This window comes from Rhinopithecus bieti, unplaced genomic scaffold, assembly GCF_001698545.2.
Source record: "Rhinopithecus bieti isolate Rb0 unplaced genomic scaffold, ASM169854v2 scaffold_13704, whole genome shotgun sequence".
NCBI classification, from domain to species: Eukaryota; Metazoa; Chordata; class Mammalia; order Primates; family Cercopithecidae; genus Rhinopithecus; species Rhinopithecus bieti.
The window spans coordinates 4,703,238-4,726,563 of NW_016808231.1; the positions used below are offsets into that span (position 1 = coordinate 4,703,238).

At 51.7% G+C, this 23,326-nt stretch overlaps 1 protein-coding gene across 2 annotated transcripts in view; it reads left to right on the forward strand.

The window, feature by feature from the left end:
* Positions 1-23,326, forward strand: part of SRL (sarcalumenin) — a 53,647-nt gene that overhangs the window by 16,783 nt on the left and 13,538 nt on the right. The window contains exons 2-3 of one of the 2 annotated variants that reach the window (XM_017886398.1): positions 17,780-19,063; positions 22,456-22,557. In XM_017886398.1, the coding sequence (XP_017741887.1) occupies positions 17,780-19,063; positions 22,456-22,557 (1,386 nt within the window). The remainder of the gene's footprint in view (positions 1-17,779; positions 19,064-22,455; positions 22,558-23,326) is intronic. The other variant, XM_017886399.1, reaches the window with a different exon arrangement.

Consider the following 23,326-nt stretch of genomic DNA (forward strand, 5'->3'; position numbering starts at 1 on the left):
GTGATCCGCCCGTCTCGGCCTCCCAAAGTGCTGGGATTACAGGCTTGAGCCACCGCGCCCGGCGATATTTCTTCTATTTGCTTTTGAAAGAAGAGAAATATGGCTCTGTTCCAGCCGGCTCACTGGCATTCAGAGTTTAAGGTTATCTTCCTTGTTCCCTGAACATTGCTATTATCCTGTTCTTTTTTCAAGGTGCCCAGATTTCATATGGTTCAAACACACATGCTCTACAAACAATTTATGCAGTTAAAGCATCATCACAGGGTCCTGAGGTGACATACATCCTCTTCAGCTTATGAAGATGATGGGATTAAGAGATTAAAGTAAAGACAGGCATAGGAAATCACAAGGGTATTGATTAGGGAAGTGATAAATGTCCATGAAATCTTCACAATGTATGTTCTTCTGCCATGGCTTCAGCTGGTCCCTCTGTTCGGGGTACCTGACTTCCCACAACACACCCATCTATCCATCTGTCTGTCCATCCATTCATCTATCCACTCTTCCATTCATTCGCCATCCATCCTTCCTTTTATCCATCCTTCCATTCATCAGTCCACCCATTTATCCATCCATCCATTTGTCCGTTCATCCGTCCATCCATCCATCATCCATCCATCCATCAGTCCATTCTTCCATCTTTTCATCCATCCATCCACCCACTCATCCACCCACACACCTATTCATCCACCCATCCATCTGTCTACTCATCCATCCACCCATCCATTCATCCTTCCATCCATTCATCCATTCATCCATCCTTCCATTCATCTTTCCATCCATCCATCCATCCATCCTTCCATCCATCCATTCACCCATCCATCCACCCATCCATTTATCTATTACGCATCCATCCACCCACTCATCCATCCTTCCATTCATCTGTTCATCCATATTTCCTTTCATTCATCCTTCCATTCCTTCATCCACGTGTTAACCCATCCATCATCCTTCCATTCACCCTTCCTTCCATCCATCCATCCATCCACCCATTTATTCATCCATTCATGTATTTGTCCATCCATCTGTCCATTCACCCATTCTTCTGCCCATCCATCCATCCTTCCATATATCTGTCCATCCATTCATCCATCCATCCACCCATCCATCCATCCATCCATATATCTGTCCATCCATCTGTCCCTCCATTCATTCATCCATCCACCCACCCATCCATCCATCCATACTTCCACCCACCTACCTACCCATTCATCCATCTATCTATCCTTCCATCCATCCATCCATTCATCCATCCACCCATCCATCCTCCCATCCATCCATTCATCCATCCACCCATCCATCCATTCATCTGTTTATACATCCATCCTTCCATTCATCCATCTACCCATCCATCCATTCATCTGTTCATCCATCCATCCTTCCATTCATTCATCCATCTAGCTGTCCATTCTTCCATTCATCCATCCATCCAATGGCTGCCCTAGGTGCTGGGGCTACAAAATCCCTGACAGACAGGAAACTGAGTAAGTTATGTAGATTATTAGAAGGTGGTAGATGCAATGGAGAAAAACCAGGGATGGAAAATGGGGAAGACCGACTAGGAGACAATATTCAGTAATTCAGTAGGTGGCCAGGGAAGGCCTTATGGAGCTGGTGACATTGGAGCAGACTTAGAAGAGGAAGGAGTGAGTCAGATGGTTGTCTGGGAAGCATGAACATTCTCAGCAGAAAGCAAAGCAAGCACAGGGGGCAGGAGGGGCCCTGAAGAGCAAATCCACGTTGGTTGGACACAGTGGATGATGGGGAACATGGGAGAGATGGGGTCACAGGCGAAGCAGGGCTAGAGGGCGCGGGCCTCTGAGTCACCATAGGATGTTGGCCTCTTCTTTGCATGAGGTGGGAGCCATTGGTGGGGGTGTGTGGAGTTGGGGTCTCCTGTTGCTCTGCTGCTGTGTGGGAAACACACAGGGGATGGAGGACAGAAGCAGGCAGCTCAGGAAGGGTTGACATCAACAATCCAGGTGGGAGATGATAGTGGCTGGGCCAGAGAGCCAGCGGGGGCAGGGTGTTAAGAAATGGTTGGATTGAGGGTATATTTTGAAGGTCAATGACAGGTTTAATTAAGGTTTTGGAGAAAGAAAAGAATCAGACACATTATTATTATTATTATTATTATTATTATTATTATTATTATTACTTTGAGACAGGGTCTCACTTTGTCACCTAGGCTGGAGTGCAGTGGTACAATCAGGGCTCACTGAAGCCTCAACCTCCTGGGCTCAGGCGATCCTCCCACCTCAGCCTCCTGAGCAGCTGGCACTACGGGTGCACACCACCACACCCAGTTCATTTTTTGTATTTTTGGTAGAGATGAGGTCTCCCTATGTTGCCCAGGCTGATCTTGAACTCCTGGCCTCAAGAGATCCTCTCACGTCAGCCTCACCGAGTGCTGGGATTACAGGGGTGAGTCACCACACCCGGCTCTTTATTATTTTTGAAAACAGGTTTACTGAGATATAATTCATACGTCATGTAATTTTCTCATTTAAAGCGTACAATTCAGTCGTTTTTAATATATTCACAGATACATGCAGCCATCAACACAGTCAATTTTAGAACATTTTTTATCACCTTGAAAAGAAGCTCTGGGCCCTTTAGCACTCGCTCCCCAGTTCTCCTCCAGCATCCATTCCTCCCTGCTCCCCCAGCAACCACCAGTCTGTTTTCTGTCTCTATGGATTTGCCTATTCTGGACTTTCGTATAAATGGAATCACACAATATGTGGTCTTTTGTGTCCAGCTTCTTTCACTTACCACCATGTCTTCCAGTTTCAGCCATGTTGTAGCAGGTGGCAGGCTCCACTCCTTTCCATGGCTGGGAAATATTCCATTGTGTAGATCACTTCCATTGTGTGATTGGGCTGTTTCCACTTTTTGGCTGTTGTGAATCACACTGCTCATAAACATCAGTGTACAGGTTTTTGTGTGGATATACATTTTGGGGACACTTTATTTCTTTTTTTTTTTTTTTTGAGACAGGATCTTGCTCTGTTGCCCAGGTGAGAGTGCAGTGAGTGCAGTGGCGCAATCTCGGCTCACTGTAACCTCCGTCTCATGGGCTCAAGCCATCCTCCCACCTCAGCCTCCTGAGTACCTAGGACCACAGGTGTGAGCCATTACACTTATTTTTTTTAATTTTAAAAATTTTTTACAGAGATGAGGTTTCACCCTGTTGCCCAGGTTGGTCTCGAACTCCTGAGCTCAAGCAATCCTCCCGTCTAGGCCTCCCAAAGTCCTGGGATTATAGGCATGAACCACCATGCCCGGACTCACTTTATCTTAATATTAGAAATATCTTGTACATTCTAGTACTCTCCAGCTTTCAGAATTCCTCCCACTGTGTGACAGTACATAGGCAGTCCCTCAATAGTAGTGGAATGAAGGCCCCGCAAGCCTGAGGGGTGGGCAGGGTGGGTGTTTTTCTCTTCTGTTTTATTACTAATGAAACATGCCCAGAAATGTTTAAATACTTGCTTGAGGTCTCACTGCTGATTAGGGGAGAACACTTGGGCTCCTAATGCTGATTTTCCACTCCTCTCTCTCTCCCTCCTCCTCTCCTCTCCCTCCTCCAGAGGCCCGGGGTCCCAGGGCTGTTCCATCACTGTGCTCCTTGGGCAGCTCTGCCTGGCCACCAGAGTTCCATCCATGGTAGTTGCTGTGAGGGCCCCCGACCACCAGGTGCTCCTCTCTCTGCATTCTCCTCCCAGGAATATCATCTGGCAGAGAGCAGGGCCAGCTATGCCCCCACCCATGATGGGCCTGGAGCTGATGGGCATCAGCGTTTGTTGGCCGCCTGTGGCCGTGGAAATGGATCATAGCTAGGAAGGGGGTCCCAGGGGTAGGACTGGTGCAGCCTCATACAGGCAGGTTCCTCCACCCTTTGTAACCTGTAGGTCTCTGGGAAGATGGGCTTAGATTGACTCCCATAATCAAGGTCCAAGGATGGTGGTTCTCTCTTGTGTGTGAGAATCTTCTAGGAACTTATTTAAAAGGCAGATTCCTTTTAAATATGGATATGGCCACCTGGATATGGTGGCTCATCTTTCTGTAATCTCAGACCTATGGGAGGCCCAGGTGGGAGGATCACTTGAGCCCAGCCTGAATAACAGAGTAAGACCCTGTCTTTACAAAAAACATTTAGAAACATAGCCAGATATGATGGCATGCACCTGTAGTCCCACTACTCGGGAGGCTGAGGTGGGAGGATCATTTGAGCCTTGGAATTTGAGGCTGCGGTGAGCCATGATTGCACCACTGCACTCCAGCTTGAGTGACAGAGCAAGATTCTGTCTCTTAAAAAAAAAAAAAGGGTGGATTCCTGAGGCCCCCTGACCACTGTGAGTTTGTTGCAGAGGCCTTAGAATAGGCCTCTTTTTTTTTTGAGACAGAGTCTTGCTCTGTCATCCAGGCTGGAGTACAGTGGCACAGTCTCAGCTCAATGCAAGCTCCGCCTCCTGGGTTCACGCCATTCTCCTGCCTCAGCCTCACGAGTAGCTGGGATTACAGGTGCACAGCACCATGCCTGGCTAATATTTTTTGTATTTTTAGTAGAGATGGGGTTTTACCATGTTGGCCAGGCTGGTCTTGAACTCCTGACCTCAAGTGATCTGCCCACCTCAGCCTCCCAAAGTGCTGAGATTACAGGCAGGAGCCACCGCACTCAGCCTAATTTTTATATTTTAAGTAGAGACGAGGTTTCATCATGTTGGCCAGGCTGGTCTCAAACTCCAGACCTCTGGTGATCCATCTGCCTCAGCTTCCCAAAGTGCTGGGATTACAGGCGTGAGTCACCGCATCCCACCAGGGATTGTACTTTTAACCAAGCTCCTCTGTGGTCCTTTTGCAAACAGCCCCCAAGCCATACCTTGAGAAGTGCTGGCAAGGAGCAAGGCTCATTACTGTCAGGTGCTCTCAGTGCAGCCAGCAGGTACTTATGGTAGGGGGATATCTGCCAAGCCCCAGCTGGACACCTGCAACTATCCTGGGGATAAACCACAGGCACCAGCCTCCAGAAGCTGCTCATCTATGGAGGGACACAGGTTAAAAGAAAAAAAAAAAAAAAAAGGGCCAGGCGCAGTGGCTCACACCTGTAATCTCAGCACTTTGGGAGGCCAAGGTGGGTGGATCACCTGAGGTCAGGAGTCCAAGACCAGCCTGGGCAACATGGCAAAACCCCATCTCTACCAAAAATACAAATATTAGCCGAGCATGGTGGTGCACACCTGTAGTCCCAGCTACTCAGGAGGCTGAGGCAGGAGAATCACTTGAACCCAGGAGGTAGAGGTTGCAGTGAGCTGAGATCGCGCCACTGCACTCTATCCTGGGTTACAAGAGTGAGACCCTGTTTTTTTTAAAAAGCCATCACATAGGGTGATGTCACATAGGTGACAGGTGCTGCAGGGACACAGAGCAGAGGAGGGGTCGGGAAGGCCTCCCAAGGGATGGGCCTCAAAGCTGAGATCTGAAATGTGAGCCGGGATTAGTGAGGGGCCAGGCCGGGGGAAGGGGGTGACAGTGGGTTAGGCAGGTGGTGGTGTGGGCTGTTGGGAGACCTGTTGTGGGTTGGAATGCATCCCCCAAAAGGATGCGTTGAAGTCCTAACCCCAGAACCTCAGAATGTGACCTTATTTGGAAGTAGGGTGGTTGCAGATGTAGTTAGTTAAGATGAGGTCATGCTGGAGTGGGGCTGGCGGTAAATCCAATATGAAGGTGTCCTTATGGGAGGAGAAAAGATACAGACATACAGAGAAGGCCTTCTGTCGATGGAGGCAGAGACTGGAGTGACGCAGCCACAAGCCAAGAGTTGCTGGCAAACACCAGAAGCTAGAGAGGCAACGAAGGAGTCTCTCCTGTGGGTTTCAGAGGAGGTGGCCCTCTTGGCACCTTGATTTGAGACTTCTGGCCTTCAGGACTGTGAGTGAACACATTTACATTGTTTTACGCCACTGAGTTTGTAGTGCTTTGTCTCAGCAGCCCCATAGAACAAATACAAAACCACATTCAGGCGTCAGTGCAGGGATCTGGGCCATTTTTGGGTAGGGCTGAGCAGGACCCTTTGGGCAGGCCGGCCCACTGAGCTCCTCAGACATGGGCTGGAGGTGGCCACATGTGGCTCTCAGTGTTGACCAGGGAGGGTCAGCCCGGGGACAGCGAGTGTGGAATGTACACTTGCTCTAGCCCTGCCATTGCTTCAACCTTCCTGTCTTCAGGGGAGTCCCGTGGGAACTAGGGAGTAGGCAGCCAGGCCTGCTGTGTGGCCATGAGGCTGCCGAGGGAAAAGAAAAGAATGGAATAGGCCAGGCACTGTGGCTGTAATTCCAGCATTTTGGGAGGCTGAGGCAGGCAGATCATGAAGTCAGGAGATCGAGACCATCCTGGCTAACGTGGTGAAACCTGTCTCTACTGAAAATACAAAAAATTAGCTGGGCATGGTGGCACGCACCTGTAGTCCCAGCTACTCGGGAGGCTGAGGCAGGAGAATCGCTTAAACCCAGGAGGTGGATGTTGCAGTGAGCCGAGATCACACCACTGCACTCCAGCCTGGGCGACAGAGAGAGACTCTGTCTCAAAAAAAAACAAAAAAAAAGCTCTGCTCTGGGCACCAGCCTGACACTGTGGCCTCCCCGACACAGCCCTCAGAGACTCACCAAGGGGCTGTCCTTTGTAGAAACAATAGGGGGACAGATGAGCAAGCCAGGGACCCCAGCTCCCAGGGACAGGGCAGGATGTGGGCATCCAAAGCTTAGAAACGTCGGGGAGAAGAGCAAGTTGTATTTGTCTGGGCCCCCCATGGGAAGACTGCGGCTGTGGGGTCACGAGGCCTTGTCTTTAGTCCTCGCGTTGTCCCAGTGCGCTTGGTGACTTCTGCAAGCTCCTTTTTCCTCTCTGGGCATTGTTTCCTCATCTGTGAAAAGAAAGAGTTGGGTTAAAGAGTTGGGCTAGTTACTTTCTTTTTTTTTTTTTTTGAGACGGAGTCTCGCTCTGTCACCCGGGCTGGAGTGCTGTGGCTGGATCTCAGCTCACTGCAAGCTCCGCCTCCCAGGTTCACACCATTCTCCTGCCTCAGCCTCCCGGGTAGCTGGGACTACAGGCACCGCCACCTCGCCCGGCTAGTTTTTTGTAGTTTTTTTAGTAGAGATGGGGTTTCACCGTGTTAGCCAGGATGGTCTTGATCTCCTGACCTCGTGATCCGCCCGTCTCGGCCTCCCAAAGTGCTGGGATTACAGGCTTGAGCCACTGCGCCCGGCCTGGACTAGTTACTTTCTAAGTTTCTTTCTAGTTCTAGAGCCTTGAATGCAAAAATAACCATAAGGATAAATAAGATGAGACCTGGGGCTGTGAATGTCAGGACCCAGCAGTGGGGCCCATCTCTCATGGATTTGGTGACACCCTCTGGGAAAGAAAGTGGAAAAATCTGGTCTTTTGATGTCTAGGCAGCAGTTTTTCCAGAAGGGTCTATGAGCTGGGGAACACGGGGCAGGACATTTGTATATTCTTGCTGCCCAGCTCTGCCGGAGGCCCGGCCTTCCTCCTCCATCAACTCCGTGTAGACTTGGGAACCACTGGCTGCTCTGGTCTTCCTGGCAGTTGTAGGAGAGACAGCTGAGGACACCTCCCTGGCTGAGCAGGTCGGGGGCTGTGTGCCCCATTGTCTGGCACTCTGGGTGTGGCATTTCCTCTCACCTGCTCTGCTAATGGGGACAGAGCTGCTGGTGACAGAGGAGTGGGGCCCTGTGTGGTCCAGCGGGCCCGTGTGCGAGGCTCTTGTAAGCCATGGAGATATCAGCTGTGATTTCACTTGTGCGGGAGGAGCAAAGTGCCACTGTACTGGAGGCCAGAACTGCTCCTGTCCCGTCTCTGCAGCTCAGCCCTGGCTGCGTTCTCCAGGCCTGGGTGGTTTCTGAAGGGCTAATTGTCTCACTCTCAGTGCTCCCTTACCATGAGGATGAGGAGGCTACACAGCACTGCTAATGATCTCCCTCCGACTGTGTTGCTCTCTCAGAGAGCTTTGAAGGGCTCTTACCAGCCCGCTGCCTTCAGAAAGGGCCTCCCTCCCATTCTCAGAAAGACATGGCCCTTAGAATGGGTGTTTAAACTTCCTGAGTGCGCATTTGCGTTGGGGTGAAGTGCGGAGTCACCTCACTTCAGTGACTGGACAGAAGAGATGGGACATGGTGGGGATAGGGGAGGCCACATGTGGCCTCAGATGTTGCTGGTGAATCAGGGCTGACTGAGGCTGGAGTCAGGGACTGCAGTGGTTAACTTTGGGATCCGCAGAACGAGCTCCTGGCCCCTAGGAGTGTTGACAGCTCCGCCTGCTCCGTTCCCAGACCAGCCAGAACTTCACCAAGAGGGCAGGGCTCACCCCCGAGGCACCCTGCAGCTCCTGGCCTAAGCTGCCTCTGGCTGCCAGCCAGGGAGGAGGAGTCCCAGGCAGAAGGATGGCTCTGGGTCCCCTGACTGAGCCCCCAGACCCGGAGGGCTAAAGGAACTGTGTGAAGGGCCAGCTGGCTCGGCTCTTGTCTGAAGCTGGCTCTGCTTTGACCCACTCAGCGAATTTGGGATTCAGCCTGGTGTCTTTGCTCTTCTAGGAAAGAATGATGTTCATAGCTGACATTTGTTGAAATGCTTTTGAGCACCACCTGATGTCTAAAACACTCTGATGGGGCTGGCAAAGCAGGTATTGTTGTCTGCATTTTATGGGTGAATAAATGGAGGCTCGCTTGAGCCCAGAAGTTTGAGACCAACCAGGGCAACATAGTGAGACCTTGTCTTTACAAAAAATAAAACAATTAGCCAGGCGTGTTGGCGCGTGCCTCTAGTCCCAGCTACTCTGGAGGCTGAAGTATGACAAGCATGACAAGTAGGAAGGCTGCAGTGAGCCTTCATCGCACTGCTGCACTCCAGTCCGGGTGACAGAGCAAGACCCTGTCTCTAAGGGACAGGGTCTATAAAAAAAGAAAAAGAGTAAGGGGCAGAACCCAGCTCTCCCGACTTCCAGGTGCATTCAGAGAGACCAGCCACTATCCAGGAGGCCAGAGCCTCAGCCCCAGGAAGAAAGAAAAGACATAGCTGTGGGCCTGGCTCAGGCTAGGGAAGGTGTCACACCCACTTCCCAAGCTCCCACGTTTCTCAAGAAGATTCCTTCCAGCTTCCCTGGATTGGGGATGGGGTGGGCCTAGATTCCTTGACCCCTTCACCTGCCAAGCTGGAGATGGCTCTGACCTTCACCCAGGATAGCTCTTAGACTGAGACCTGGGGGAGCCAGGCTCCCTTGGCTTCCAGTGAGTCTTTTCCTGTCTGGGGCCCAAAAGTTAGACCAGCACCTCCTCCCCACAGATCCCAGGGAGATTCGATTTCTTCGGACTGGGAGGTAGGGGGAAGCCAGCCACCTGCCTCGGTCTGTCTCAGAACCCAGTCTGCATCCCTTTCTCTTTCCTTTCCCTTTCCTCCCCAGCTAGGCCCCTCTGAAGGGAGGCAACAGGCCCAAGGCCTCCTGCAAGGATTTCTGTTCACTGCAGGCACAGCTGATCTCTGGAAAAATTGAGTGCTCTATAGAGCATCCCTGCTAGTAATTGACTCACACTGAGGGGTTAGGATATCATGCTTTGTTCTTTCTGAGGTATTTGTCTTTTAAAAGTGAATAGTGGGCAGGCATCGTGGCTCATGCCTATAATCCCAGCACTTTGGGAGGTTGAGGCGGGTGGATCACTTGAGGTCCGGAGTTTGAGACCAGCCTGGCAAACATGGTGAAACCCCATCTCTACAAAAAATACAAAAATTAGCTGAGTGTGGTTGCATGCACTTGCAGTCCCAGCTGCTCAGGAGGCTGAGGCAGGAGAATTGCTTGAATCTGGGAGGCGGAGGTTGCATTGAGCCGAGATTGCACCACTGTACTCCAGCCTGAGTGACAGAGATGCTGTCTCAAAAAATAAATAAACACATAAAATAAAAATAAAATAAAAGTGAATAGTCATTTATACTCATGTCTCCTCCAGGCATCAGTGACAAGTATGTATATATATGATGGTTGTGGAATTTCTGGTAATTTCTTCCTACCTCCCAAACCAAGAATTTCCAGGCATTGGAGGTGGAGTGGGGAGTGAAGTTATTCTGTCAATTTCTCAGGACTCTATGGACTAAAAACAGTTGTGTTGAAGTCTTAATCCTTTTTTTTTTGTTGAGACAGGGTCTCCCTCTGTTGCCTAGGCTGGAGTGTAGTGGTGTGGTCAAAGCTCATTGCAACTTCAAACTCCTAGGCTCAAGGGGTCCATCAACTACAGCCTTGCCAGTAGCTGGGACCACAGGCACATGCCACCATGCCGAGCTAATTTTAAAATTTTTTGTAAAGATGAGGTCTTGCTTTGTTACCCAGACTGATTTCAAACTCCTGGGCTCTAGGGATCCTCTCACCTCGGTCTCCCAAAGTGCTGGGATTACAGGCGTGAGCCACGGCTCTCCGAGCCACTGCGCCCAGCCTAAAACAATTCTTTTTAAAGAGTGGAAGAGGGTGGGCTAAGAAATCACTGCCCTAGGGTAGACTTAGACATTGGTTGGCCCACTGCTGGGAGTGCGTCCATAGAGAGCTGAGTTCTAGAAGTAGACTGCTGCCAACTACCTTAACTAGCCCTGTGGCCTTGGGACAAGCACTTATCAGGGTTTTAGGGTTTTGTTCATGAGTGAAATCAAACCAGTTAGTCTACAAGAAGATCTCTCTGGACTCCCAAATCCCAAGGTTCTTTCCGATTGCTGCCTTGGTCATTGTGCCCTGTCATACTTTTGTCGTTGTATCCTATTCCCTGGATGACTCATTTTAAGGGCTAGAGTCCAGCCAGGGACAAGCTGTCCCAGTGGGATTAGCCTTGACTTTAGGAGCATGGCCAGGAAGCCAAAGAAACCTTCCAAGAATGGCTGCCTCAGACCCTGTACTCTGGTCACCCATGTTGGGAGAAGAGGGAAAGGCTGAGAGAATGGCAGAAGAGGACCTCAGGGGTCCTGGGAGGATGCAGACAAGCCTTCCTCCAGCCAGAATTTCTCTTCTCGGGTCCTTATGGGTGACGGCCTTCAGCAAAGTTGTCCTAAGACTTCATCTAAGAAGTGGAAGAGGCCGGGTGTGGTGGCTAATGCCTATAATCCCAGCACTTTGGGAGGCCGAGGTGGGTGGATCACCTGAGGTCAAGAGTTCGAGACCAGCCTGGCCAACATGGTGAAACCGCGTCTCTGCTAAAAATACAAGAATTAGCTGGGAGTGATGGCGGGCATCTGTAATCCCAGCTACTCGGGAGGCTGAGGCAGGAGAATCGCTTGAACCCAGGAGGCAGAGGTTGCAGTGAGCCAAGATCGCACCACTGCACACCACCCTGAGCGACAGAGTGAGACTTTGTCTCAAAAAAAAAAAAAAAAAAAAAAAAAAAAAGGTGGAAGAGCAAGAGGTCCTGAGTAGTGAATGTTTACCCAGTAGGATAAAGTCAAGGAAAGACAGGACACCAGAAGAGGCTGCTGGCCCACGTCTGCCTGGTCCACGAGTGTTCAGAGACAAGATCTAGAACAAGGAAGGGGGCAGGCTGCCTGCTCTACGGTGTGAATTTTGTTTTCTGAATCGCTCCCTGCTACAATGAGATACAGCCAATGGGAGCCAAAGCGTGGGGCAGGGGGCGGATGGGGGCAAGACATGGGGCTCATGTATATGCCATAGCTGGTGCTCCTCCCTCTCTGGGACAGATGGACCAGGCAGAGATTTGGAGAGTGATTCCTGCCCCCCCACCCCCCGCCCCGCCTCCGTGGGGATTTTATTACTAATGACTCATTTGCATAACTGTGTATGAGTAATGGCCAGAGGTATTTTACTTACGCGTGACTTTGAACTTGCTAGCTCTAGTTCAAATGGATGAGAAGTCATGCGGAAGAATAACTTTGGCAGGTACTTGTTAGAAACATGTGCTAAGGAGACTTGGATGGGCTGGAATAGAATCAACATTCGATTCCACGAAGGCACTGAATACATTCAACACCCAGAGGTGGGCTCAAAACAGGTCCTGACCTCTATTCTCTCCATATCTAGTTTCAACTTCAAGACAGAGCTTCCTGGCCCTTGATACTAAGGATATCTAGTGCAGAGGGTCTGAAATGCTGGTGTTCTGTAGAATCCCCTTGTGAAACACAGATACACGTTGACCCAGCCCCAGAAGCTGGGTATCTGGGCTTGAACAGCTCAGCAGGTCATGGTCACTCCCAGGGAGCTGTGCTCCGTCTCTTGGCCTGAGTTCCAGCCCTTCCCTGGAATGACTTGTGAGGCAAACGACCTGACTTCCGTGTGTCTGTTTCCTCATTTCAAGAGAGGTTAACAACGCTTGCTTTTTCTGCCTCAGAGGGCTGCTAGGAGCATCAGAGAAGAATAAGCACAGGAAACTACCTTGGAAAGATGGAGTCCTACGTGAGGGAAGGAGATGACCCAGCTCAGAGCCTGGCAGGTTTGGACTGGCAAAGTGAAAATATGCTGTAAGGGTGGCTCACACCTGTAATCCCAGCACTTTGGAAGGCTGAGGTGGGAGGATCGCTTGAGGCCAGGAGTTCGAGAGCAGCCTGGGCAACATAGTGAGACCTCATCTCTACAAAAATGAAAAAAATCAGCTAGATGTGGTGGCACACGCCTGGAGTTCCAGCTATTTGGGGGGCTGAGGTGGGACGATCCCTTGAGCCCAGGAGGTGGAGGCTGCAGTGAACTCTCATTGTGCCACTGAACTCCAGCCTGGGCGACAGCAAGACCTGTCAAAAAAAAAGGAAAAAAAAAAAAAGATGCTGTAAGCCGGATGTCTTGGGACGTTGGAGAAAATAATGGATAGGAGGCTCGAGACGGATACTAATATTTTGAGGGAAGAAGCAAGGAGAGTAAAGGAGCAGGACTTGCCAGTCTCCCTCCAATATTTCCCTGTAGGCACTGGGCACACAAATTCAGCGAGAGCAGGGAGTACAAAGTGGGTGGCTGTCTCTGCTGTTTGATCTTTCCTCACCCCATGAGTCACTTTTATGGAACCCTAGCACTTCATGGTGAAGTTCACCTCATGGTGAACTCCGTGGGGGCAGAAAGAACTCCAGACTAAGGGTCACAGCCTTGGGCTCTGTCCCACCCCTGCCCCGATCTTGGGCGAGTCTCTGAAGGTCTCTGGCCAGAGCTTCCTCCTTTACAGTTGGACTCACGAGGGCCCTTGGCAACTCCACAGTCCTCTGAGTTCATGTAAAAGTGCTTTGGAATGAGACAGGGCTGAAGAAACAAAATCAGGGCGTTTGGTTGGTGGTGGAGAGAGGAGAGAGGGACCGAGCCCGGGGCTCCATGAGGCTGTAGGGCTGGTGGGAGCTGCTGGAAAGCTGGCCCCCCGAGAAAGGCTGGTGGCAGAGGGGCTGGTGGGAGAAGCAGGATTGGTGTGTGTCGTGCTTGGCCTGGGTGTGACTGGGGCTGGGGCCTTCCCATGGTCTCTGGGCAGAGTTGGGGCCTGCTATTCCTGTGCCCTGACATCAGTCCTGGGCCTGGCCTGGCCGGAGCCAGGGCGGCTACCCTGGCAGCAGCACATACAGTGCGGCACTTCACGTCCCGGGATAGACCAAGACTCATCTTACTGGGGATTCACCTCTCCAGGGTGTCCTGGGTCCTCTGTGGCCTCCCTGTTCCAGGGCCAATAGGGTGCTTCGGCAAGAAGCAAGGGAGGCAGGAAAGACACCAGCCTTGATTTCCCAGGATTGAAGTGAGATGTCCTGGGATGGAAATGAGTGTAATCAGAGGCTCCCACACCTCTGTGTGCGCCTTCAAGAGGAGAACCAGGTCCAGTGGCATAGCTCCTTCCTGGGGACTGAGCTCTGGGGCCTAATGGGACAGCTTGTTTCATTGAGAGACTTTCTGTTGGAGCAGTTATTTTTAGCCTGGGAAGAAAGGTCACAGTGTAAGCAGCCATTATCCTCAGTCCTTTTTACTCCAAATTGTTTAGCTGAAGTTCAGGGGAAGCTCGGCCCTAAGTTGTGAAAACCAGGGAAGAGCTTGAATATAAATGTGCATACACGCATGCACATGCCTCGCTTCCTGCCCAGGGCCCAGGAGTGGAAACACACAGCAGTGTGAAGGTCATGGTCACGGTGAACCCCCAAAGTCTGGAGTCTTCATCCCCCTTGGGACTGTGTGTCCCTCTCACCTTTACCAGGGAAAAGGGCTTTTGAGACTGTCAGAAATGTTACAGGACATCAGACCTAGAGTTCATTCAGCTCAGTATCATTATCACCTCTATCATCCTCCTCATCATCATCATGATCATCACCATCATCATCATCATCATCATCACTATCATCATCATCACCATCATCGTCACAACCTTCAACATCAGCATGGTCATTACCATCATCATCATCACCACCATCATCATCACGATCCTCTTCGTCAGCACAGTCATCACTATCATTGAAGGGCAACAGGAGCCCATGGAAAGGGCTGGATTCCCAGAGGAGAAGCCTTAACCACTGCTGTTCCAAAGGCAAACGCCAGGCCCTAGGAGACCCACCCCAACGTGGGAGGCCACAATGGGGATCCTCAGTGGGGTGGGCCTGCGAGTGGGGAGGTTCTGGAAACTGAAGCCTGGCGGTCAAGATTATTTGATTTGGTAGTTGCAGTGGTTTGCAACTTTGTGTGTTATCTAAGAACTTTTTTTAAAATTTAATCTTGATGCTGGTGCTATACCCTGGATTATTTAAATCAAAACTGCAAAGAAAGGGAAGTATGGGACAAAGAAGCAGGTGATTTCAACATGCAGCCAATGCTGAGAATCGCTGGCTGAGGGGTAGTTTGTGAGGTGGTGTAGCCCAGCACTTCTCAGACTATAATGTGCACAGGACTCGCCTGGCCATTTTGTTAAAATGCAGATTCTGATTCAATGGGTCCGGGCTGGAGCTTAAAAGTCTGCATCTCTAACAGGCTCCCAGGGGATACTGTGGCTCTGAAGTCATATGGCCCAAGCCAATTATTAGCTGTGTGACATTCAACAAGGGCCTCAGTGTTTCTGGTTCCAGCCTTCTCATCTGTAAAAATAGGGATATGAGACTGGGTGTGGTGGCTCACGCCTGTAATCCCAGCACTTTGAGAGGCTGAGGTGGGTTGATCCCTTGAGGTCAGGAGTTCAAGACCAGCCTGGCCAACATAGTGAAACCCCGTCTCTACTAAAAATACAAAAATTAACCTGGCATGCGCCTGTAATCCCAGCAACTCGGGAGGCTGAGGCAGGAGAATCGCTTGAACCTGGGAGGTGGAGGTTACAGTGAACCGAGATCGTGTCACTGCACTCCAGCCTGGGTGACAGAGTGAGACCTTGTCTCAAAAAAAAAAAAAAAAAAAAAAAAAAAAGGAATATGAGTAATACTCATTTTACCAAAACCAGTAAGATTAAGAAAATTCAGTATGATGAAGATACTGTTTTATATATAAAGTGCTTAAGCATTGCCTGGCAGGCTGTATCTCAGATATGTACATACAGATGTATGTCATATACATTATATGTATCTTGCTGCTCAGAGGATAGTCATTCTCCTCTGATTAAACCAAGTTCCCACCATAGATTTTTCTGCAGGTGTGGAAGGCGGAGAGATAGAGATGTAGGTGAAGGAGTCAGGACTTATAGGTATGTAGGTGGTGACGAAAGATTAAAATGAGCAACACTCAGCTCCCTGTCCTGTCCCCCACAAAGAGACCAGGAATTCTTATCAGTACCCAAATCTAACTGCGGACCTCTTCCAGCACTTTCTGTGGGTCAGGCAGGGTCCCAGGCCCTGGGAACACAGAATTAAATTGGATTCCTGCAAATCAGGAGCTAGGACCAGTACGGAGCATGAGCCTGGAGAGAAGGCACGTGCAGGCAGGAGCAGAGGTACCGGCAGGAAGGGCTCCCCTGTGCCCCGCTAAGCACAGCATGGCATGGAAGCCTGGACAGGCACTGGGCAGTTCTGGGTTCTGGTCACCCATTAGCTATCTAGTAGTGATGTATCTGGGGCAGGGCAAAGATCTCTGGACTTTTACTAATTCAGCTTTAAAATCTTTCTGACAGTCATAAAGCAAGTTAAATGGCCGTGCATATGAAAGTGCTGGGGGAAAAGTTGTATATTTCAATCCACGGAGCTCCTCTGTAATAAAAAGCACCAAGCTTCATATCTTTCTGAGTTTGACAGCAGGCTGGCTGTCTATGGGAACGAATGAGAAAATATTTGCTTCTGATCCCTGGAGACCGCCCCAGATTTTGGGGAACAAGGGTGGGCACCCTAAGGTAGAAGGGGTACCCCAAGAAGTGACTTTCCTTTGTGGGAAGGAGAGATGGGAGTAGCAAGTGGTGGCCTGAGAGAGGGGGGGTTGTCTGCATACAGCAGATAGGTGGGGTGTTCTTCCTCAGAGAGGGGCCTTGAGAGTCAAGGGAGAACAGAGACCACCTCAGCTGCCCCAAGGCATGAGCCTGTGGTCCCCTCATCTCCATGAACCTGCAATGTCCCCCATAAACAGACCCTAGCCTGGGGACAGGGGGCAGAGGGGTGGGCCTAATGGGCCCCATTTTCTTTCTTTTTTTTTTTTTGAGATGGAGTCTTGCTATGTTGCCCAGTCTGGAGTGTAGTGGCATGATCTCGGCTCACTGCAACCTCCACCTCCTGGGTTCAAGTGATTCTCCAGCCTCAGCCTCCCGAGCAGTTGGGATAACAGGTGTGTGTCACCACACCTGGTTACTTTTTTTGTATTTTTAGTAGAGATGGGGTTTCACCATGTTGGCCAGGCTGGTCTCAAACTCCCAATCTCAGGTGATCTGCCTATCTTGACCTCCCAAAGTGCTGGGATTACAGGCATGAGCCACCACACTTGGCCTTTTCTGACCCCATTTTCCAAACATATTAAACTTGATCCTTGACAGAGGTCTCTGGCACAGACAAGGCCCTTACTCTTCTCTCTTCCTGGGCCCTCCACTCTCTGGGTTAAGCTGCAGTCCCGTACAAGGGGATCCCCTTGGAAGGGGTTGGCCAGAGCCTTCGGGAAGCCAGGCCCGGCCTGTTTTGGATATCTCCTCCTCAGGCCATGTGCCCTCTAATCTAAGGTAGGGAGGCTAGCAAATGCCTGCCCTTCCTGGGACAGGGTTAGATGTGTGACTTAATAAGGTTGAGAGCCACAAGTAATCCCCTAAGCACTGCGCTGTGTAACCTGAGATTATCTGGCCTGCAAACACCTGTTTTCACTCCTTTGCTGAGAGCAGTATTAAAAGCCTGCTGGTTAATGATGGTAGGAACTGCCACGAGGTGGGATGCACAAGCATTTGTCCCATCTTGGAAGCATCTCCAAGGTTGAGCCCAGCTGAACATGCCCGTGAGCAAGGTTGAGGAAGGACTGGAAGGGCTCATCCAAGTTTCCCTCCCTATACAGTCATCAGGACCAAGCTGGGAAGCTTGAAGTTCAGGGCCAGGGTCTTGGGGGTTCTCGGGTTAGCACAGCTGCTCACTTCTTAGTGATGGACAGCGGGTCAGTCCTTTAATTCCCTGATCCACAGTTTCCACATCTTGGGAGGGAGACAGGATAACACGTATTCTGCTCTCTACGTACGAGGTAGTCCTGAAGACCTAGGTTGATAGGCATAACACTGCACACCAGGCCAACACCACATCCCGGAAGACGGGAGCTGGGTTGATGTAGACTCTTGTGAGAAACAGAGCCAGTGCCAACCCTGTGAAACTGACCAATCATGTTCTAATCATTTAGAACTGCAAGTCTCCGCGTCGGGTGGCACAGAAGATGTTGGCAATTTGTTGGAGAATCATTTCTCTGCTGGAGACACAAGTCTAGAGGAGAAAGAAAGGGCGCTTTATGCAGACACAGCCCCTCAAGACAAGAAACTGCTCCTTCACTGTCCAGATGGCAGGGAGGCCGAGAGCCCCGAGAAGACCCCTGTGTCAGCCCCCGGCCCGGGCTCCGATCCTGAAGCCAGCCTTTCCAATGCCTCAGCTACAGAGTCACCTCCACCTGGGGAAAAGGACAACAGGGATTCTGCGGGGCCTGGGGAGGAAAAGAATGGCCCACCAGTGGCAAGCGCCCTCCCTCCAGGAGGGGCCGAGGGGCCTGTGGAAGAGGAGTGGCCGGAGCCCAGTTCTGGAGAGGGAGTAGGAGAGGAGGAGACTGGGCTTGGGCTTCCGACGGAGGGAGCTGCCAGTGGAGAGGCAGAACAGGCGGGGGGCCATGAACTCCCTGAGGAAGTCCAGGAGGTCCCAGGGGACAGCCCGGTGCAGGGAGCAGTGGCAGGGACAGCAGAGCCGGAGGCAGAGGGGGCCTCTCCTCGCTCAGAGGGTGATGGGTTCCACTCACTGAACACAGAGGCCGAGGGCAGCCCTGGGCCTGGCCAGGAGCCTACAGTGCCAGAGGGAGCCCCTGACATCGCGTCTGTTGTGGGAGAGTCGGAGCCAGATATTGACACAGAAGCCGGTGAGGGCACCGAGGACCAGGGGGAGCCCGGCCCAGCTGCAGAGGCCAGTGCAGAACCTGGGGGCGCCCAGAGCACCAAGGCAGGGGACACTGAGGAGAACCAGGCCCCAGAGATGACCGAGGAGGACGCAGATGAGGCCTCCTCTGAAGAGGAAAGTGGCGATGGAGGTGAAAGCGAGGAAGAAGGAGGAGTTCCCTCCGAAGAGGAGTCCGAAGAGGACAGTGGCGATGGGGCTAGCTCAGAAGAAGCAGAGGGCACCTCCGAAGAGGCCACACAGGACCAGGAGGCCCAGGAGCCCCGGGAAGCCAGGGAACCCCAGGAAGGCAGGGATCTCCAGGAAGCCAAGGAGCCCCAGGAAGGTGGAGCACCACAGGAAAGCGGGGAGCCCCAGGAAGGCGGGGAGCTTCAGGAAGCCACAGGAACCACAAGCCACAGGGACAGAGGGGCCCAGCCTGGCTCGGAGGAATTGAATGCGGAGTCCGTGGGCAGTGAGACCCTGGACATGAAGGCAGAGGAGCCCGAGGAGGGACATCAGGGGAGGGAGAGTCCCATCATTGCTGCCCAGGGTAGGAATTAATTCCCTAGCAGCAACCCCATCCCTTGGGCAGCTGCATTCTCCCTGGAAGTCTTGTGTGTAGGGGACAGGCAGGGACTGAAGAAGGTGGCAGAGGGTGGCAGGTCCTTTTCAGGGTCCTGGCCCAGGGAGGTGCCTTCAGGCTCTGCATTGGCTGCTGGCCTCCAGTTTGAGAGGGGCAGTGAGAGGGGTCAGAGGGGCCCCCAGAACCTCCCCTTAGGGTCCCTGATGCGCCGTAGCCCATGCCATTGCCTCATCCTACAGGAGGAGGGAGCCAATGGCGTGATCGGTGCCCTGTGATCGGCGGGTGGAGGGAAGTGCAGGGAGTGGATGGGGGTGGTTCGGGAACTTCCCTGATGATTCCCTTAGTGGGCTAGGACTGGGGTCTCCCCTTGAAGACTCGGCTGTAGGAAGCATTGCAGAACCAGGACCGAGGGGTCAGGATCATGAGATGAGAACTCAGGCTGCGACCACCATTGGCTGCCCTCAAAGGGCTGGAGGCCAGGAGCAGAGGGGGAAGGGCAGGGCCGAAGCTCTCGGGCAGTGTGAGAATTGCAGCCGATACGAGGGTGGGTCAGGCACCTTCATGGCTGCATCTGCTTAGTACATGGACTTAGACCAGGAGTGGGGCTTTCAGGGTAGAGGTCAAGGTCAAGTCTTCACTCTCCAAGATGGCTTCCCCACAGGCTTTGTTGCAGAATTAATTTACATCCTTTTTTCTTTTTTTTTTTTTTGACAGGGTCTTGCTCTGTCACCCAGGCTGGGGTGCAGTCATGCAATCATAGCTCACTGCAGCTTCTAACTCCTGGGCTCAAGTGCTCAAGCGATCCTCCCACCTCAGCCTCCTGAGTAGCTGGGACTACAGGCATGCACTGTCACGCTTGGCTATTTTTTTTTTTTTTTTTTTGAGACAGAGTCTCGCTCTGTCACCCAGGCTGTAGTGCAGTGGCGCGATCTCAACTCACTGCAAGCTCTGCCTCCCAGGTTCACGCCATTCTCCTGCCTCAGCCTCCTGAGTAGCTAACCATGCCCAGCTAATTTTTTTTTGTATTTTTAGTAGAGACGGGGTTTCACTGTATTAGCCAGGATGGTTTTGATCTGACCTCATGATCCGCCCACCTTGGCCTCCCAAAGTGCTGGGATTACAGGCTTGAGCCACCACTCCTAGTCAATTTATATACTATCTACATACTATTTATATACTACCTGTCAGGAATTGTACTCCATAAGGGCGGGTGTGTGCTGTGGTCAGTCAGCTCCCTATTCTGGGTCTGGGGTTGGGGCTGCCTGGGACTGGTTTAAAGAGTCACTGTCATGAGATGCTACAAGAGGCACATGGACTCTTTTTTGGTTCTCACCCCTAGTGAAGCTGGCCTCCTTCTGCCCCATAAGGCCCAAGTCCACCCTTCTTCTACTCGCCTAAAATCCTCTGTGCAGGCAGCCTGGGAAGAAGCGGCTGTGATATCATAGGCTCAGGAACGGCAGCCTCCCTCTCCCCGGGAGCCTGCAGCAGGCACCCACATCACTTGCTCTCTGGGTGAGAAGCAACAGTTGATCCCCTCAACACACACACACACACAGACAGACACAGATCCACAGACACACGGACACACAGATACACAGATACAGACAACAGAGAGACACAGACAGAAATACACACACATACAGAGATACAGACACACAGAGGCACACACATAGATACAGAGACTCACACAGAGACAGACACAGATACAGACAACAGAGAGACACAGACAGAAATATACACACAGATACAGAGATACAGACACACAGAGGCACACACATAGATACAGAGACTCACACAGAGTCAGACACAGATACACAGACACACACACAGATACACAGATACAGACAACAGAGAGACACACAGACACAAATATACACACAGATACAGAGATACAGACACACAGAAACACAGAGAGACACACACACATACATACACACAGAGATTCACACAGATACAGAGATACAGAAACATACAGACACACAGAAACAGACACACATATGCAACACAGACATGCACAGGCATACACAGACACAGAGACACACAGACACAGAGATATACACAGAGACACACAGAAACACAGACACCGAGACAGACACAACACACACACAGACACACACACACCCTGCAGTGGCCCTCCCAGCCGTCCTTCCCACACGGCCAGTATGATCCTGATGAAACGCTCGTGTGGCCGCGGCGGCTGCCTGCCTAGAGCCCCTCACTGGCTCCCATTGCGCTTGGGATGAGACCCAAAGCCCTGTGGAAGGTCCTGCCCGGTCAGCCCTGAGGACCTCAGCAGCTCCCCAGCACTTTGGCCTCCCTGACTGCAGCCGGACTCCCCTTCTCCTGCTTCTTGCTAAACAAGGCTCGTCTGGGGCTTTCGCAGAACGCTTCTCTCCACCCTTCACCTAACTCCCTCCCTCAGCAGAGACCTGGGGAGGCTTTCTCTGACCCTGCTGCTGAGATCACTGGTGCAGGCACACTCCTGAGCCCCACTTCGCTTTCAGAATGTTTCCTTCTGTGGCCACCTCATCATCTGTAATTATTACATTTTATTATTTTTTTTTTATTATTTTTGAGACAGGGTCTCCCTCTTTTGCCCAGGCTGGAGTTCAAGCCAAAAGGCATTCTCCTACACACCCCCAAAGCCTCCAGAGATGTGTGATGTTTTAATTTTTTGAGACAGGGTCTTGTTCTGTGACCTAGGCTGGAGTGCCGTGGGGTGATCATGGCTCACTGCAGCCTTGACCTCCTGAGTTGAGAGAATCCTCCTGTCTCAGCTTCTTGAGCTGAGACTATGGGTGTGCACCACTGCTTGGAAAATTTTTTTCAGTAGAGATGGGGTCTTGCTATGTTGCCTAGGCTGGTCTCAAACTTTTGGGCTCAAGTGATCCTTCCATCTCGGCCTCCTAAAGTGCTGGGATTACAGGTGTAAGCCACTGCACTCGGCCCCAACATTACTTTAAAGACTATCATCTCTGACTCCACTGGACTAAGAGCAACTGCCTAAGGGCAGGAGTTGTGCCTGTTTTGGGCACCACCGTATTCCTAGCATGATGCTCAGTGCCTGGCGTGGCGAAGGTGTTCAATGCATATTTGTTGAATGTATGAAAGAAATAGATAAGAAGGTTTCTGCAGGTTGAGATGTGGACCAGCTCCCCGAATGTGAATACATTGCACATGGAGCTTCATAGAGTTTGGATGATCAAATTCCTTCCTAAAGGCAGAACTCAGTCCAGTGTAACTTGGCAAGACCCCGCTGAGCCCCTGCTCGAGGTCCAGCCTTCGTCTGCCTTGCCGGGGCGCAGAGTTCAGCTGGCTGTTCGCTTTGCCCTCACCTGGCTGCCTGCTTCTCTCCACAGAAGAGACGGAGGATGCAAATGAAGAAGCCCCACTGAGAGACCGCTCCCACATCGAGAAGACCCTTATGCTGAATGAGGACAAGCCATCTGATGACTACTCTGGTAACCAGGGGAGGGAGATGTGCCCAGGGCTGGGAGAGCCCAGCCCGCCAGGGCCCAGGCAGACTCCTGGAGGCTCCTGAGAGCCAGGGCATGCTGGGGCTGTATCTTGGAGGCCGGAGGGGACGTTGGGGAAGAGGAGAGCCCTGAAGGTGGGAGGTTTCGTGGAGGAGGCTCAGTGAGCGGGGCCCAAGCCTTGGGGTTCCAGGTGGGCACAGAGGAGGAAGGGCCGTCCAAGCAGACGGCCCAGTGTGGGCGAATCCAGTGTGGCCCCATGCTGTGCGGGGAGGATGCTTCACACACACCCATCTCCTTCGCTGTGATTTTTAGTTTATAAAGCCGTTTCGGTGTGGTATTTCTTTTTATCTTTGAAACCCAAGGATTGCAGGAGGGCTTGTCTCCTCTTAATCAATGAACCACCTAACTGGAGCTCAGGCTAGCAGCGATTTGCTCCTGGCACACAGCTAGAGGGTGGCGGATCGAGGGATAGAGTCTCGCTAGCCTGACTCGCCACCCCATGGGCCTTCCTATTGGTGCCTCCCCGCTACTGTGGGCTCCCAGCAGGGAGCTTCCTCTTAGAAAGAGGCCACCTGGGTTATCTGACCCACCCCCGGGAGTGTCTGGAAGTACAGTGACAGGCCAAGGCCTGGGCCAGGGTGCCATTCTACAGGACTGCTGGGTGCTGGGCCTCCTTGCCTTCTGAGCCTCAGGGAGCACACACAGAGGTGGGCGACAGAGATGGAATTCTCATCCACCAAAGAAAGGGCTTGCA